At 34.8% G+C, this 18,993-nt stretch overlaps 1 protein-coding gene across 5 annotated transcripts in view; it reads right to left on the minus strand.

Moving 5' to 3' along the window:
* Positions 1-18,993, minus strand: part of LOC115235082 (obscurin) — a 48,351-nt gene that overhangs the window by 9,838 nt on the left and 19,520 nt on the right. For 4 of the 5 annotated variants that reach the window (XM_029806636.1, XM_029806637.1, XM_029806638.1 and 1 more), the window contains 19 exons: positions 18,055-18,177; positions 17,597-17,767; positions 16,433-16,514; positions 15,474-15,569; positions 12,923-13,015; positions 11,264-11,428; positions 10,699-10,836; positions 10,117-10,615; positions 9,496-9,753; positions 8,900-8,935; positions 7,778-8,023; positions 7,458-7,599; positions 6,739-7,136; positions 5,464-6,368; positions 4,741-5,320; positions 3,709-3,861; positions 2,822-2,926; positions 1,651-2,454; positions 107-509 (listed from right to left, as the gene is read on the minus strand). In XM_029806636.1, coding sequence (XP_029662496.1) covers positions 107-509; positions 1,651-2,454; positions 2,822-2,926; positions 3,709-3,861; positions 4,741-5,320; positions 5,464-6,368; positions 6,739-7,136; positions 7,458-7,599; positions 7,778-8,023; positions 8,900-8,935; positions 9,496-9,753; positions 10,117-10,615; positions 10,699-10,836; positions 11,264-11,428; positions 12,923-13,015; positions 15,474-15,569; positions 16,433-16,514; positions 17,597-17,767; positions 18,055-18,177 — 5,397 coding nt within the window. The remainder of the gene's footprint in view (positions 1-106; positions 510-1,650; positions 2,455-2,821; positions 2,927-3,708; positions 3,862-4,740; positions 5,321-5,463; positions 6,369-6,738; positions 7,137-7,457; positions 7,600-7,777; positions 8,024-8,899; positions 8,936-9,495; positions 9,754-10,116; positions 10,616-10,698; positions 10,837-11,263; positions 11,429-12,922; positions 13,016-15,473; positions 15,570-16,432; positions 16,515-17,596; positions 17,768-18,054; positions 18,178-18,993) is intronic. The other variant, XM_029806639.1, reaches the window with a different exon arrangement.

Raw genomic sequence — 18,993 nt, forward strand, 5'->3', positions numbered from 1 at the left:
GAAAGAGTAATATTTTTGCCATTATTTCCCACTATATTTTAAAAGATCTTAAAAATATAACATATAAAATTTGTAAAAACATATTTTCTACATATACACGTAATACCATGTGATATCCGGAACCGGATCGGCCGTGAAGACGGCTTTGAACTCGCCGTCAGCTTGAAGAGCGACATCGACGTCGTTGAGAGGCTCAGTAAACCTCGGCTTTCGGAGCTCGTCGACGGTGCCAACTGTTAGATAGCCCTCTACGATTTCCTCGCCTAACTTGTTCGTCAGGACGCACATATAAAGACCCTCATCCTCGAGGGTGGCCTTACTGAGATCCAGCTCATAAGATTCCCCGGAAGCCGTGATCCTCACCCGTTCCCCGTTTCGAAGAGTCTTGCCATCCTTCAGCCACTTCGGGTCTGGTCTCGGTAAACCGGTGGCCTTCACCTCGAATTGTGTATTTTGCGTCTCGAAGATCGTTCGATCGGTGAGATTGGTGCTCACGATGTGAGGCGGGGCTGTGAATAATAAGTCATTCATCGAAAAGTTAATCGTGCACTGAACCATTTCTTGCTTAAACAAACCTTTCTGCTTACTATGCATTCTTGAGAGCGCTTAGGATGCATCAGAGCCCGATTAACATTGAAAAACATTGGTATGTAACTTAATTTTTTTTGTAGAACTATTTTATATTATTCCAAAATTTACTAACATAGTTATATATAATATATTTTATTTTAATTCTCCACTTTATTTGTATCATCTATGTAGTAATTAATTTAAATTTCTAAATATTGTTAATTTAATTATTTAAAATAAAAAAAACAGCTAGGGAAGAAAAAATATATTATTAAAACTGTCTATTATTTAAATATGATCGTTTATGACTATGTATACAAAAGTTGAAACAATATCATTGTTTTCGAAAAAGGATATATCACAAAAATAAATTATGTTGCTTTCATTATTTTAAAAATAAGTTTGATCTTTCACTGATGCATTTAAGCTCTATCATCAGCTATGCTTTATTATATCTATTAAACAATATACAACAATATGTTTTTTTAGAACATATACTTACCTAAAAACACATGGTTAAGTAGGTGCTCAGCAAACCGCATAGTGAAGATTATAAAATGGACTAGCACTTTTTTATAGAATAAAAAAACCGTTTCCTTACCTCGTTATATCTTTTCAAATGGCGAAGAGTACGGTACTGTAAGTCAACGTCGAATAACAAAAAGCTTCAAAGACACAGATAGTAATATTGCGCATGGAAGCATAAATAACGTATTTAGTAATATGTATGATTATTAATATAATATAATTAATTACATATTTTTAATAAAATATACATATATCAATATATTAATATTATAAATATCAAGATAAAAGATAGAATTTCTAAAAATAATAATGCAATCTTATGAGTTCTTATTAATAAAATCTCCATAATTGTTTTATGTTTCCACGCGAGCATGCGAATGTTATCGAAATACAATGAAATTGTGAGATCGACAAGATGCAAAAGAGAAAGAGGCGAAAGAATAGATCTGACAGTCGTAGATAGAGCTGACATGTTTCGACGATTTATAGTGCTGAAAGATTAGAGTTAGCTACTAAAATTGTGTGTGCTGATGGAATCCCTCGCAGTCATACCTGACTCTCTGCCCGACTCTTTATCGAGGATTTCGTCTAGCACGCTACGTTGTCGCTTAACACGAGCTAGAAGATTCTTCATCTCCTCGTCGATTTCTTCGTCGTCATCGTCGAATTTCCCTTTTTGAGAGCTCGACGGCGTTTCGCTCAACAATGTTGAGATTTTTGTTTTCTCGAACATCGCAGTCTCCTTTGACGATTCAACGGCGGAGTTTGGTCGATCCAGAGTTGTCTCCGCGATTCTCTTCGCCGGACTCGAGTCGCTGATCGTCGGACTCTGGGCGGATAAGTTTATCTCCTTCACCTCTAGACTTTCCCGCCGTAGAGTTTGATTCGACAGCGCTTTTAATGACGGTTCCTCGGATGACCGTTCTTCGACGATAGTCTCCGCGATTCTAGAGATTCTATGCAATCTAATGTCCTCCAAGGTTCTCTCATCTTCCGGTGTTCCGTTAAAGTAAAATTCGTCGACGATGCCGCTCGTGGTTCTCTGATCGTCCGGAAACTGATCGGCCGATTGCACGTCCTCTGTGCTGACGTCTCGCGACAGCGCCTTCAAAGTCGATTCGTCGTCGGAAACGGAGACAATCGTGACCCCACGATTGAAACCCAAGTTCGATTTTTTCTCCTCGGTCTCCGAAAATTCTTCGATCAGCACGCCGTTTTGTGATTTCGAGTTCTCCTCTTGCGCGGTGTAAGCGTAGGAAGCGATTTCTTCAACGCGTGGTCCCGATTCTACACCGAATTCCCGACACTCGACCTTGGTCGCCGTCATCTTGCTGATCGTATGACTTTCATCGGGACCTGTGAATGGCCTGACCTGATACCTTCGACTATTACCGTTCATATATAATCGCGCGTATTTCTCCCGTATGTTTAAAAATAATTTTTTTTTTTCAAATTACACATTTATCGCTTGAATTTATTACAATAAAATTAGACGAGGATAAGAATTTTAAAGCAAAACGATCTTTGAGCATGTTTAAACAAAATGAGAAACATTGCGATTTCGTGTACCCTGTGTTTGTTTGTTTAATTATTTTAGTTATATAGTATCCAGACAACAGAAACGTCTAAAAAAACATTGCAGAATTCTAAAAGACGTCTTTTGGACTTTTATGTTGGCTGAATGATGAATGATGATGTAATTTTTCTAACGTGATGAGATTACCTGTGAGTATAGCTTCGTGTGATGTTGTAGAGGCCACAGAAATCGTGATTGTTTCATTGTCCCCTTGAATTACTTGGATGTTTTGTTTCTCCAGTTTGACGCGACCTAAATTTATCACAGATATTGTCTCGCTACAAAACTACCGCCAAACGATTCTTAATCAAATACCTTGCCAATATTGTTAACAATAAGTTGTGTAATATGCGATAAGTTATGATACACGATGCGCCACACAAATTTGCCTAACTTTTTAGAATCGCTTTGTGCATTAAACAAACCCTTAGACGATTATGCAAAGCAATAACAAAACAATACAATATTGGTCTTTAATTATATAATTTAAAAAATATAAGGAAGAAGATAATTATTTCCGGCGATTTCTTTAACGCTGAAACGATTCTGGTCTTGAAATTGCTCTGTCATAATTTTAAGTATTTTGCAAACATTTGCGAGAAAATTGTCAGTTTTTTTAAATTTTATTAATATTCAGCGCGAAAAAAATACGGAAAATGATTATTTCTCCTAAAAAAAAAAAGATGTTTTGTTGAGTTGTACGTATCATTAACTCTAAAATGCTTAGTTTTATAAGATATAAAAAAAAAACAAAAATTAAATTTTTTTAAAATATATATGTTGCAAAATAATAGTTTGTCTCTAGCATGCACAATATTTTTTAACACAAATTATTTTTAAAAAAATTAATCTTAGAATAAAAGTAACTTGTAATCAAATCTTTGTCGAAGCATGCGACATACAAATAATGGATTGGTGTATTAATTGTCATTATGACTCGTTACGCGTTCTTAACGCGAAGCAAAGTCAAAACTCGATTTCATTCTGACGTATTCTAATTTAGCTAGCTACTCAAATTGACGCGTATAATTTACCTTCCAATTCTGATTCTTCGGCGCGCAAAGTTGTTTGCTGCGGCAACTCTTCCTTCACTAATTTTTTCGCTCGCGTTTCTTCCACCGTCGTCTTCTCGGCTTTCTCTTTTGGAGGCTCTACCTTTTCATCGACCTTCTCATCCTCCGTTTTAGCTACGGAAGTACATTCTTTCGAGTCTTTATCGTGACATGCTTTAAGATGCGATATATCAGCATTTATGACATTTAGAGGTAACACGAGAGAGTTTTGAAAAAATCGGAAGAATTCCAAAGCAATACAAACGTAAAAATGGATCGATAAGAAAGAAAACAAAAAACAGAGAACACGTTCTGCGTCAACGTCGATAATGTGACGCGTCGAAAGAGTGGTGCTCTTCCCTTTCGTTTAAGGAAATCAGGAGAGAATTCTTTTTTTACACACACAGATCTTTTACAACTAGAAAAACTATGAGAAAAAGACCTCGATTTTTTGAACCTCGTCATTAAAGGCCGTCAAAAAATTCCCAGAATGTCACACCGGGATATAGAAAATAAAAAGGGATTTGTTTCGTTTGTGCATCCAGTACTTACTAAACGTTGTCGAAATATTGTATGACGACTTTTATCGCTGCGGTTTCTCAAAAACTAGAAATATACGCTTGTTTATTGCTGACCATTCCCGTTCTGACCAAATATCACGATTTCAGCCATCCTTGTGAGATTTCCTCAACTCTGGCAAAATTATCTCCGAGTTTTCAACTCCAGAACTCGACTATGTGTGGTCAAATATGTGACTTTATTCGAAAATAAATATTTATAAAATTATAAAGCCACTTCATAATCGCGATTCAATTTCCGCATTTTAATTCTTTTAAGTGTATATATTATAATTATATATATTGTTTAATTATTTATTAATATTATATTACTTTATTATTGTTTTATCAGATAACTTGTGCATTATTATCATAATTTTATAATCGCACTTAGCTCGCGTCAGACAGAGTCGAGTTCCAGAGTTAAGATTGAAGAAGACGACACGCGGATACTTACTCAGCACGATGACCTTGCTCTTGCTAGTAACGTAACCCAGCTCGTTCTCGGCCCGCACTTCGTACAAGCCACCATCGCTGCCCTTCAGCAATGTCACTGTCAAATCGTAGCTCTCCTTCCGCTGACTATCCCTGGTGATCTTAATTCTGGCGTCCGCCGTCACCTCTTCCCCGTCCTTGTACCACTTGACTTCCGGATCTGGCGTACCGGACACCTCGAACGTCAGTGTGAGTGTCTCGCCCTCCTTCAATCTTTGGTCTGCCAATTTCTTCAGCAGCTTTGGTCGGGTGTTCACCGTCAGGTTGGAGCTGCTCGAATTCTCGCCGTACTCGTTTTGCACCTTGCAAGTATAGTGGCCTTTTAGCTCGGTTTTCACCTCCTTGATGATAAGCTTGTAATTGTCGCCTTCCTCCACACGAGTGTACTCTGTGCGCTTCTCCGTGATTTCGACGTCGCCCAGGAACCAGTGCACGCTTGGCTTCGGGAAGCCATCGACCTCCACCACGAACTCGATGTTCAGCTCGCCCTCGTTCGCACTAATATCGCACAGTTTCGTCTTGAATCGTGGTATACCACGTACCTGCGAAAATTTTTCATGGACATTTAAGTTAAATAATTACAATAATTGAATTATTCTTTAGCTAATTTCAAAAATTTTTTTCTTGAATAGAATATAAAAGATAATTTTTAAATGTGGTTTAAGCGAAAGAATTAACTACATACTCTGACTCTCGTCTCGTCCGAAATGGTTCCGTGCTTGTTCACCACTTCGGCTTTGTAAACTGCCGCGTCTTCCACCTTCGCACCACTAATTGTAAGTATATAATTGTTTCCATTTTTCGTCATCTTCACGCGATCGTTCGCGGTTAGGAGCTGCCCGTCCTTATACCAGTTCACCGTTGATTCGCCGTCCGAGTCCACCTCGATCAAGAGATTCAATGTGTCTCCCTCGTTGATTACTCGCGGCTCACCGAGTCCCTTCTTGATCTTCGGCGGGCATCTGATACCGACTTTCCAGATCTCGGTCGTTTGATTGATCTCGTTTCTCGCGACGATCGAGTACGAGCCCGCGTCAGTCAGTTTTGCATTCTTAATCACCAGCTTGTACGTGTCACCGTTCTCCTTGACAATCTTGATACGATCGCTCTCCTCGATCAGCTGACCGTCCTTGTACCACGTAACTTCCGGCGTCGGGGTAGCTTCCACTTGCACAGTCATCGTGCCCGTCTCCTCAATGAGAATCATCATGTCGGATTGCTTTTTCGTGATCTTCGGCGCGGACTTGACGATCAGCTCAATCTGCGTGCTGTCCTCACCGAGATCATTCTTCGCCGTGATGGTATAAACGCCGGCGTCTTTGGCGGTGACTTGTTTGATCACCAGCGAGAGGGACTCCTCATCCTCCCAGAGGTACTTGATCCTACCGCCGGCCACGATCTCCTGACCGTCCTTGGTCCACTTGATGTCCGGCTTAGGGTAACCCTTCACTTGCAAATCTAACATCGCGGAACCACCGACGTTCACCTCCGACTGCTTCGATTCCGTTTGCAATTTTGGCTTTTCAGGATCCTTTAGCAATTGATTCACAGCACCCTGCACCGTTAATTCCGCGCTGCAGCTAATGTTACCTGCATATTCGAGAATTATCATAAATTAATATGTATATCTTAATAAATAATTCTTAGATTATTAATAAATTAATAATTATTAAATAATATAATATATTTAGATAATTAATAATATATTTAAAAACATAAAAAATACTTATATCCCCAAAAAACACATCTTATTATATATTTTTCAAACAATTCATCACATTTTGTACGATAAAAATGTTATTTTACAAATGCTATTTTACTATGTTAACTCTATCAATTTTCAAGAAATTTAAAATTTTTCTCTTTCCAAATTATTCGTGCACAATAAAAAAAAATGGATAAAGAGTTTATTAAAAAATTTAAATCACTACAGTATCTTTAAATAATAGTTGTAGTTTACCTGTGCTGGTCTGCGCCACACATGTATAAAGACCGGCGTCCTCGGGTTTTACATGCTGGAACACCAGTGCCAGAGTGTCCTCGTTATCTTTGAAAAGAACCTTAAATCTCTCCTCAGGATCAAACGCTTCTCCGTCGCGCGACCAAATAAATCGCGGTTCGGTTCCAAGCTCGAGAAGACCCTCAGGAAGTCCTTGGAACAGCGGTTTTTCATCTGTCACCGTCACCACCGCCTCGCATGTAGCTTCGCCATAACGATTCATAGCTGTGCACGAATATTTTCCAGCGTCTTGTTTCTGAACGTCGGCAATCACCAGTTCATAAAATCCCTTCTCCGCATTGTCTCGTATGATCTTTACGCGTTCGTACTTTGCGTCGATCAAGACACCGTCTTTGAAGCTAAAAAAATATATATTTATCAATATTTTTTCGAGACGAGTTAACTTTTTGAAATAATACAAAATTTTGAAAAATATTTGAGACGTATCCTTATTTTTTGGACGTTCTTTTGTATACCGAACATTTTTTGAATTTGTATATTATATAGCTAAAAGAAATTATTCCATAACAAAGCTTTCCTTCGATGTTATGTAATATGAATAAATTATGAAATAATTTATAAATGTAACTTTTTTTTTAATATAAAAATATTTTTTGTTAGTTTCTAATTTTTCAATATTTATAAATTTTAGCTATTTCTCTAATTAAATCTAAACTTACAACTTTATTTCTGGATTGGGGTCACCCTTGACCTTGATCATGAAGCGTAGATAGGTATTCTCGAGAAGCTCGGTGTCCTTCAAGCGCACCAAAAATATAGGCGCGTTTGCTTCGGCCCTTGCCTTTTTTTCTTCCGGACTCACTGCGATATTTTACATTAGAAACAAAAAAAGATTATTCCGCCGAACATTTTTTACATTTATTTCAACATAAACATTTAAGGAACTTCACAGAAAAATCTAAAAGATATTCTAATTTTACAGACGGACTTTAGGTTTCGTTTTTTCGAACTTTTTTTTATTATAAAGATTATAACTTACATTGTTGAACCACTAACTGAGCGGTGCATGTGGCCTCGCCGTTCGCATTCAAAGCACGTGCAATGTATATGCCGGAATCTGATTCATGAACATTCTGGATCTCGAGCTTGCATGTAGTGTCGGACATCGTAGTGTTAACGCGATCGGCCAATTTATCCTCCATCGGTTTGTTATCTTTCAGCCATTGCATTCTGGTGGTCGAGTCGGTAGTTAACATTGCGCATTCGAAAGTGGCAACTTCTCCAGCTGTAAAAGGCCACTCGAATCAACGCGAAGCAATGACAAGTCGGGAAGTTCCGAGAAGAGTATGAAAATGTGAGAAGCGAATCCGTCATCCAGAATAGATACAACTGTTTGGTGTCTAAATTATACCAAATGCGAATAACGTCTTATATCGTATTTTTAAACGCGACTTCTTTCAATAGGGAAAAATATATAAAAATGGCATTCCAGAATGTATCTAGTTATCAATATATCTGTTCAGCAAGATGACATACCATCCACCTATTATCTGGTTATATATATCAAGTGTGATTGAAATAATGTAATAATGTGTGATTCACGAAAGGGTAAATATGTAATGCATCAAAAGGCAAAATTTAAGATATAAAATACATTATGGGAGATGTTATTAATGTCTGGATTTAATGACAAAAAAATTTTGTTTGCTATAAGACATTGATATCAAAAATAATATACATATTATATAGATTTATATTTGTAATGGAATGCCTCGATGTTTTATTATCTGAGAGAAATGATTGAAGAAGCACTTCATAAAGCATGTTAAAATACTTCGTAATTGTAAATCTAAACTATGATGTAAATACTAATTCATAGAATAATACAAATTTTCAATAATGATATAAAACATGTCAAAATATGAGATCGGCGTCAGAATAACTTGTCAATGTAGAAATATAAATACTTATTGTAGACATAGTATATAGCGAACATTTAGCGGCGAAGCGTGTTTAACCAGCATAACGTAGTATTACGTCTAAAAGCATAATTGATTCAGCTGGCTAAAGGAGAAATGTAAAATGTTTTAAAGAGACATATAGTAGAAATGCAGAGAATAGTAAACGCTGATGATAAACTAAGCAAAGTACGTCACTTTACCTATAGCGTATATCAATGCCTTTTTTGGTCGCATCGCTAAAACAGTAAAAATGTATCTTATGTCTTGTGATAATTGAATATATGTGTATCTGTTTCTTGCAATTATTTGTAGGAAATATAACGCCAAATGTCTAAAAAATGAATTAAACATAATATAAGAGTAAAATTCGTTGGAAGAATTTTCCTGCCATAATCGGCTAGATTATCTAATATAATTATGCATGTAGAATTTATTTAAATAATCCTATATATTAATATCACATAAATCAAACATGATTAGAATAAAGATTATTCACAAATATAAAGAGTTTTAATGTATACATATCTTGCAAGAATGAAAAATATGTCATACTTTATCATATTATAAATTCTTTTATTATTTCATTTTTTATATTTTTTAATAAAAAGTTAATTGAGAGCGTTATTTCTTTTTTAATGCTCCTACTTTGCTCATAATTCGAAAAGTAAATTAAACAGTATCTTTCTTTAGCCGCTTCTTTTATACAGCCTTTATAACTTTTGATAGAATACATTCGGTATTAGTATACATATGACATATATCTGACATGAATAAAGTTTCTACATCGCATACTTACGTTCCACACTGCATCCCTCTATCGTCTTGATAAACACCGGTTTGCCAGCATCTGTGCCGAGAGTGATTTGGGCTGTTCCCTTTTCGACATTCGAATTCGTTGCCGCATCACCGGCGATTGTAGTCTCGTACGAAGTCGCGGTTTCCGATATCTGGCCCATCCCTTGCGTTGCGGAGGACATTCTCGTCTCGACGGCGGAGGCCGCCGATTCCATGTATGTGGATACGCCATTACGACTACTCGATATCGACGAGTATTCTACATTATAGTTGAAGACTATCTTACTACTTGACACACAGTGCGTTTGCAAGATTAAAGAGCTTGAAATTATTTTTCATTTCTAATTGTATATATATATAATCGAGTGAAACAAAACAATCATTGCCAATATCTTAATTTTTTAAAAATAATTTAAGAAGAAGTGATAAGAATTTATCTTATTCTTCGAGTTACTTGTTATAATCTTAAATTGAGCACATAAAAATATGTAATACTTGCTGTATTGCACGGCAAAATAAGCAACTACGTAGTGATGCAACATCGATTTACATCGCCAATTTTAACGAACATGCGACACCGAATTGCGAGGGAACGTTTCTGTGATTTAATCAACGAGCTTACCTTCCACGACTTTCGAGGAGGCGCTATATCGACTCGCGGAGTATCTTCGAGACATGTCTGCCTGCGCTTCCTCGACCTTGGTCTTCTTCGCTTCCGATGTGTCGATCGCAGAGTCCTTCCTCTTCTCCACAATCTTGGTGGAGTCCTTGATCGGGTCTACCTTTGGTGGACCCGGATTTGCCTTGGCTTCTTCCTTCACTTGGACTTTAACTGATCCCGGATTCACCTGTTGTGGTTCAACCTTAACCGGTACTGGCTTCTCGTCGCTCTTGAGCTCTTCCTTGGCTTCCGGTACTTCCTCGGTCACTTGAAGATCGTCCGCTGCGTGCTCGGCGAGAGCGACCAGATCGCTGGCGTATTGGCGGATCTCCTTGAGCCAGCAAGCTTTCACGGAATCCTTGTGAGCTACTAAAGTGATGGGATAATTAGGAATAGCCGGGTTGTGTAGTTCGAAAGATCGTATGTCACCGGGATGATCCTTTACTTCTACTTCCGGTAACTAAAATAAAATGATCAAATTTATAGCGTTGCTCTGTACATCTTGATCGCAACGTGATTGTGATACGATCGATACTCTCTTACTCGAATAATATCCTTTAGAACGAAAACTGATCTATCTTCCGAGATCCGTCTCACTTTGCAAACGAGAATTCGCGCTTTGAATAGGAATAAATATCTCTCTTTGCTTTTTCCTTCCTTGTCAATAACTGTATACCATTCCTGAAAATATATATAAACGTAGTTTTCATTCAATCCAATCAATTATAATCGCTGAAATTTTCTTTATTATATATATGAATATATATATATATATATATATATATATATATATATATATATATATATATATATATATATATTATAATATATATATATATATATATATATATATATATATATATATATATATATATATATATATATATATATATATATATATATATATATATATATATATATATATATATATATATATATATATATATATATATATATATATATATATATATATATATATATAATATATATATATTGATTATAAAAGGGATAATTAAAAATATGTTTAAGAAACCGAAATAAAAAGTTTCCTTCAGATATTTTTAATTCTTTTATTTTATTTGCGATATTTTACCGCAAATGTACCTACATGCGTGAGTAATCTACCAAGTTTATGAATGTTCCCTTTATATCCTTCAATATTGCTTATAAATTTATTATCGGTTGCCCTATGAGGGATTCCTAGCATCAATTCCAGGGCCTTTTGTAAATCGTCGCAATTTTCGCCTAATCGGGTCGAATACTTCACCAGCTCCTGCGAACAATGCGCGAGTCATCAATCGATTTATTTCTACGCATCAAATTTATATTTACGACCGGAATCGATCAAAATAAAATTCGTCCCGGTTCGGCTCTTATCCTTGGACCAAATTAACTTGTGTACTTATGTATCTTGTGTACATGGACACGCTTATTAACTGTCGCGATGTTTCACGATTACATCCGTCTCTCTCGTGTTTGCGCAGAATTTTTCCATAAATTAAAACTGTAGCTCTCGGAGGATAAACTGCTGCGACGACGCACTTTTAGCTCGCTAAATCGGTGCAACGCCTACGCGTTCGTACACACAAACGCGAAATGTTCTCTATAGCGTCGTTTTTATACGAAGTGTCCAGATTTATCGAAAGCCACTTTACATTCCTCGACAAATGCGCGATCTCTTCCTAACACACATTTACAAATTTGTGAGACTGAATTAAAAAAAGACATTTTATATTAAAATATCACGAAAGAACTTTCGTTCACGGAAATCCAAGGAGGATTTAATTTCGAGAAAATTATATTACTGTTTACTCGATCTACAAATTTAATAAACTTGTTAATGCCAACGAGGTAATAATTAAGTGCGACATTATTTTAAACTTCTAGCTATAATGCTAATGTTTACCGTGTGTATTTTTAAACTTGCGTTTGTTACATCGGCGACCTGTAGCAACGATATGAATCAACAATCACTGTATAGGTCAATAATCATCAATTACCGAACATTCTTGCTCGCTTCTTGTTTTAATGTAAATTTTGTCGCCTTGTTCTCGTCTCATTTTCCCGGGCAATTGGCCCGCATGCTAACACAATTAATCTATCTTGGCTCAGATGAGTAGGTATATATTACAATAGGCAAGTACATGAAAGATCTAATATCTGTGTAATCAGTTAACTTTAGAACTCTTCGATTTATAGTCTAAAAATCAAATGCAGATAGGAATTTCTGACGAATCAAATTTGTATTTAGGACAAACGTTACTGGGAAATACTGATTCTTTTTTTTCGTTTACGTCAAACAATTTAATGATGCGGATTATTCGTGTTTTCGTTGATCTGTTATAAATATTTCGACTGAATGGATGGCAATTATATGCCGAGGGGACACGATTTCAAGGCAAAATGGAAAGCTCTTTAGCGCCGCGCTATTTCCGTCCGACGCAATAAAATTCATGTGAAAATATAGGTCGCGCTGTAAATCCATTTACATATACTCGACTGTCTGATTGTCTCATTATACTGATTTCATCGACTAAAAAAAGTATCAAGTGTGCTACATTTAAATATTTTTCTGTTTATTATTCACTTTCAAAAATAATCTTTTTGAGATGTTTCCCAAACTCGACAATTTTATATGTCTACAATACATTATTTTCTATATTAAATTGATATATTTCTATTATCGCAAACGATAACAAGATAGTGACAATGAGACAAATTTTTAATACAATTTGAAAATAAAACAAAAGCAAAATATGCAGCATACCTTTAGCAGGAGCTGGTAGTCGTTTATGCGTTGTATCGGGAGCTTTAAATGTTCCGATATACTTTTGTCGTCGCCCAGAGTCTGGCTCAACTCCTGCAAGAAACGAAGCGATGGCACGAATAATTAAATGTCCATATTTTCAATATTATATACAAACGCTGGGGAAAAAAAAAATATATAATAAATTATATATACATAAAAATTCAAATTTTTAATTTTTTTTTGGAATATGTTTGTCCAGATTTGCGCGATGCGGAACTGAAGCTAATACAATATTTTGCTTACAATCTTTCCTTAAATATAAATTTAATGCAAAAGTTCAAACTTGAAACTCTGTCGTAGACACGTACGCACTAACGCCACCGTATATCTTCGTATATTCAAAAAGCAACGATTCGCAATTAGAGCAATTAGACACTCGTAAGGAGAAACGTGTAGCAGAAACGACGACCGCAACGTGTTCTTGAATTAAGCAAGATCGAGGTATTTCGACGACGATTCGCGCCACAACGAACGTAATTCGATACCGGCAGCAACACTAGAGAGTTCTGCCTAGAACAACTGTATTTTTGGACGTGTGACTGGATTTTGCGTGCAATATACGGATGCGTATGTCACCCCCACATAGGCGCGCGAGCGTGTGTCATCGGGGATGTGAGGCTGACGCGCGCGATTGACGTATCGCGACGCCTCGCGACATTGGTAGCAAGACGACGTTTGGAGAACGGAAAATGCTTTTCTATTAGACGCGCACCTTAGAGGAAACACCTCGAGATCCTACCTATCGATCGGAGGATTTCGTCGAATTGATCGTCGCGGATGGACTGTGTCCGTCAGGAGTCTCGATCGGCACCCGATCGGATTCTGGGGGAATTCTCGCTCGCATGCACGATGTGTGGTGGTCAGTGGTTCGCGGTACTGAGGAGGAATCTCTCGCAACATACTCGGAGGACCGATACGGCAACGGCTATACTTAGACGCCGAATGGTTTCGTGTGTGCGACTGACCACGCGCGAAAACAACAAGAAGATCGCGCGGATCGTTGATACCCTCGGTTAGGCTCCGGATCCCGGTTTCTTTCGATCGCCTTTCGATTACCTTCTATACGTTAACCAGAATTTTTTTTCTTCCTTTCCCTTTAAATTTGCAGAATGCAAAAAAATCCGTCGATAAAAGATAATCTGTTAAGAATCTAGAATTTTTGTGTACATTAATTCGCGTTAATCGTTATAAAAGATTCAAGGAAGTACTTTATATATAATTTCACTAAAACTTAATTTTTCCTCAAATTGGTTAATATCTAAAAAAAAACTTTAAAAGTATCTTCCTTAATTCTAAAATCTCTTTGTCCAATAAATAAGAAATGTCTGAAAGGGAAATTATAAGAAGCTACACTGCATTAGAAATAATTAATATATAATAAATTTTTAAAAAGATATTTATGATTCTGTAAAAAAAAAAGAATGTGTTTCATATAAAATATTCTTTTCTGTGATATCGCAGTACTGTATAATATGTTATGTTATAATATTTATCTATTATATCCTGAACTTTGATAAAAACGCATTTTTCCCAGTACATAGTATGCATTTCGATACTATCAACTGTAGGCAAGACGAACGAAAGATGTTCCGTTCGTTAAGAATAAACTCAGCTATTTTGAGGGCTGGACACACGCCCGCATATCCCTGTCCGTTATATAATTACATCATTTTCTCCAATCCATACCGCCGCGGCGATCGAACATGGAATCACGTAGGCAATTCGCAACATGCGCGTCGCATTAAGTTTTACAAATTACAAGGTTTTATTTATTTCACGATCTTAGTTCACTTATGATATCTATTAAAAGCAAACGATAAAATGAATGTTGTCGTCGATTTACAAAATAATCATTTTTTAAGATATATTATCTGTATATCAAAGAGAATTATTACTATATTTAAATTTATCTTTTTATATATGGTGTATATTTAATACTATATTGTATTTAGATCTAAATTTTAAATAATAATTTAATTTTTATATCTCTTCTTATATATTTGTTCTATTATATTTAATATTTGATATTTATAAATTAATTTTTATTGTCAGTTTACAAATAGAATTATGATTAGCATCTATACATATTGCATCTTTGTTTACATGTATTCGCCCAATTGGCATGCCATAACTATGATTTTGCATCTGAATGCAAATGAGTATCTGAATATTTTTGGAACATTATAATATTAGTTTACCACGATACAGTCTTGATATTTACATCGTTAATGCCAACTTGTTATATTCGCATTTAAGTTCGATATTAGCGTCTCATTTTATCTTAATGTAAATATTAATTCAATTTGACTTGAAACTGCGTCTCATGTCTAAGTTTGCTTTAATTTAAACTTAGTAATTAATCCTTAATTAGAAATGACAACAGTCTTATTAGACAATAAAAAAATTTATAAAAAAATAATACAAATATAAAAAGAATTATTGTAAGAGCTTAAATACACTTTCTTAATTTTTGCAATTATATAATATAATAATAAAACAAAAAGCCTACCTCAAAGTATTCGCGTACTTCGTTGTTTGTCTGAAGAAATTCCTGAGCAGCTGGTTCGTCCCTGCAGTACGCCACGTGCTTGTCAAAATCTCTCTCCTGGAATAGAATGACATCTTATTGCAATCAGTCTTTCTATTCAAACATCAACTATATGATCTTGAGGTTTAGTCGTAAAAAACCTCATCTTATACTTTGTATATTTTCACAAGAGTATAGTTCGACGCATATCAAAGAAATGTTTTGCACCACTTTATTTGTTTTTATTCTTGCACGAAGATAGAGATATCATACTTTTTTTTCTCAGATGATCGAATAAAATGGAAAATTCATTGAAAGATCTCGCTATCTTTCTGTATTCCCAGGTTCTTTTTATAAACGAGATGTATCTCATCATTACTCATAAATATCATAGTAATGCAGCAGTAACAATTCGGCATAGTCAGAAAAATAAACACTGCTTTTATTAAAGCAGATGATTTTATTAACTCGAATATATTATCATGTTTTTGCTACTATCATTATACAAGATTAATATTTATTATATGATAAACGATTTCATGTGGAATTTAGTGAAAATCCAAAAGTGGTGCAAAATTTGCTTTGATATATCTGTAACATAATATATATATACATTATTGACATTTTAAACAAAGTTAACTTATTAATTATGATTAATTAATTATGATTAAAATAATCACTTTAATAATTCCATTATTATATCTTTTTTCATTTTTTTATTTGCAAACAATAGCTTTTCTTAATCTAATATTTATACGAGTACTGAATCAAATTTAAAAATACATAATTTTAAGAAGAAAGAGCGATTGTTTGCATATATCATTACTAAAACTGTTTACATATAAAATTATTAAATTACCTAATCATAATTAATGTGAAAAGTAGTATAATATTATTTTAACAATGAAGATTATATCCTGGCGATATAAATTGAAACTTACCAATCTTAGGAAAGTTTTGCCGAGCATACGTGGTTGATCCGCATAATACTTGACACCCTCGATCAACACCCTGCCGAACGATCTAAGTAAGGCCGGAATTAATTATCATGCCAAAATCACACCACGCCTAACATGCTACGGAATGGAAGTCTGCGTCATTTCTAGACTGCGACACATCTCACTTAAATGCGACACGGAGAGAAAGATAATGTGATATTTTGGTTATCAATATTATTTACTGATATATGGGGAAACGGCTCTTATATGGGTCTTTACGAAGAAATTAGAATCTGATTTAACTCTCAGAGTGAAACAGCAAGATCAACATTAACGGGCGCTAATAGATTAATGTCGATCTAGTTAGTAATGTAGTCAATACAGAATTAACTTGTCTAATAACGTACATCGATATCGTGATAATGTAATGGTAATTTTCTTTCGTGACAGTTAGACAAACATTATGTTTATCTCAGGCTTATACAACTTTATAAAATTTGATTTGTTACAAAGTCATATCTAACATTTAAATAGGGTACCATAATTAATCTTTTAAAAAGCGATAGTTTAGATATAGATTAATTTTTTGGGACACATGTACGAAGAAACACACTACCACACAAAATACGTTTCGATATGTAAACTTACGCTTTATACATCGTAATCCGCTAAAAAAATCATGTGTGCAGCGTACATAGTATGCGTAGTGTTATTGTGTGACAATCTTTACCAATTATGTGCCAATGTAATTGATAAACTAATTATAATGCCAAAGATAAATAGAGTTTGTTTCTGTGTGTTTGTATGTGTATATATTTCTCCAATGTTCAGTATTGTACTTATGTATTTATTTATACAACTTTTAAATGAATAATAGTATGTAATTGTAATAAATTTTTTGAAAAAAAAAAGGAAAAATAAAATATATTATTCAATAAAGCTTCCGTTTTATCTTACTATCTTGCAATTGCTATTTACACGTTATAATAAACTCTCTTTTATATCTAGTATTTTTAACTCCTTCACTGATAAATTAAGTAAAAACCAGTGAAAAAAGGTGTATAAGTTGTCCGACTTTGTATTATGGAATGTATTCACGAATGCTTGTGTAACAGTATCGCAGTGCGTCGTTTTATTTTACTACCAGTGTACGCTATAAATACATACGTGTTATGAAAATCGGCTATTTGTTTGAGATTAGTGAAAATAATTTCTTTGTTGTCTCGTACGCTCCGCGGGACATCAGGATTGTCGAGAGGCTTCAGGTAACGTTCAACGACAAGCTGAAGATCCCTACCAAATTCTTCTTCCGTTTCGATTAACTCTTTCACAACGGCCCTGTAAATGAATGAAAGATATACTTGTCTATTAAATGTATCACATATAAAGTTACAATATATATATACATATATATAAAAAGTGTAATTATAAGAGAATTAGAAGAGTTTAAAAAATTGTAATTTCCTTAAGCTTGCAATATAAAATAAAATATAATTAAAGAAACGTGATAGAATAATTTAAAGATAAAAATAAAAAAAGGTGAAGTTAAAAGATCGCATAATTAGAGAGCTAAAAATGTTAAGCATAAGTTTAGGAAATTGCGTTAAATCAATATAAATACATACTCTCGCCGATAATGAGAATCTTCTGGTCGACTCATTGTTGAACTTTCTTCGCTGAGCGCTGTTTGCATTAAAATGGACATGGGTAGCCATCCCTGCCTTCCATCGGATGCACGAACGTGTACCCTAAAAATAATAAATTCCATTAAATATGTATCATAGAAAGAGATATTATAAAAGAAATATTTTTGCCAGATATTTGCGTGTTTTTTTTTAGAGATTATAAGAATTTAATAAAAAATATTATAGAATTACATAAATTTTTTATTGAGAGTCACACTTTATTAATCTCTGATAATCTCTATGCGATTACATTTTTAATATTTAAAAACTTATTAAAAACATATTTTCTCCTTGGATCCATAAATATCCACGTTGTACAAATTTTGATACTTTTGTCGTTATTTTTGAATCAACTTGGATTCATTTAACAATTGGATTAGATTCGATCGAGTGCTATCGAAAGAGGTGATATAGATAGAAGACGTTTGAGTGCGTAGGAGTCGCGCAGTTATATTTACGCGAAATGACTAAGGCTGCGTGCCATCTTGTCATCGAAGTCATCGTCCATTCACAGAACGCAAAATTTGCTGGCGATTATGTCCGAATTGCTACACGTGACAAGCTTTATCATGCGGCATTTACATTTTCCTGAATAATCACGTGTATCGTCTAAGAGCATCATAAATATAAAAATTGAAATAAAACAAACGTTGAACAATTAAAAATAAATTTTGCTTTTTTATTGCTACAGAAATGCAACTTATTTTTCCTTTCGCCAATCCAATAAACGATACCAATTAATGATAATAATTTGTAGTTATAGAAGTTGAGGAATATTTTCGTTCAATAATCATCGCCAGCATATGGTTAAAAATTTCTAACGCGAAATTTCAGAGGCTCCGTTATATCGGCTCCATAATACGGGCGTCCTCTCGGCAT

This window comes from Formica exsecta, unplaced genomic scaffold, assembly GCF_003651465.1.
Source record: "Formica exsecta isolate Colony F162 unplaced genomic scaffold, ASM365146v1 scaffold21, whole genome shotgun sequence".
NCBI lineage: Eukaryota > Metazoa > Arthropoda > Insecta > Hymenoptera > Formicidae > Formica > Formica exsecta.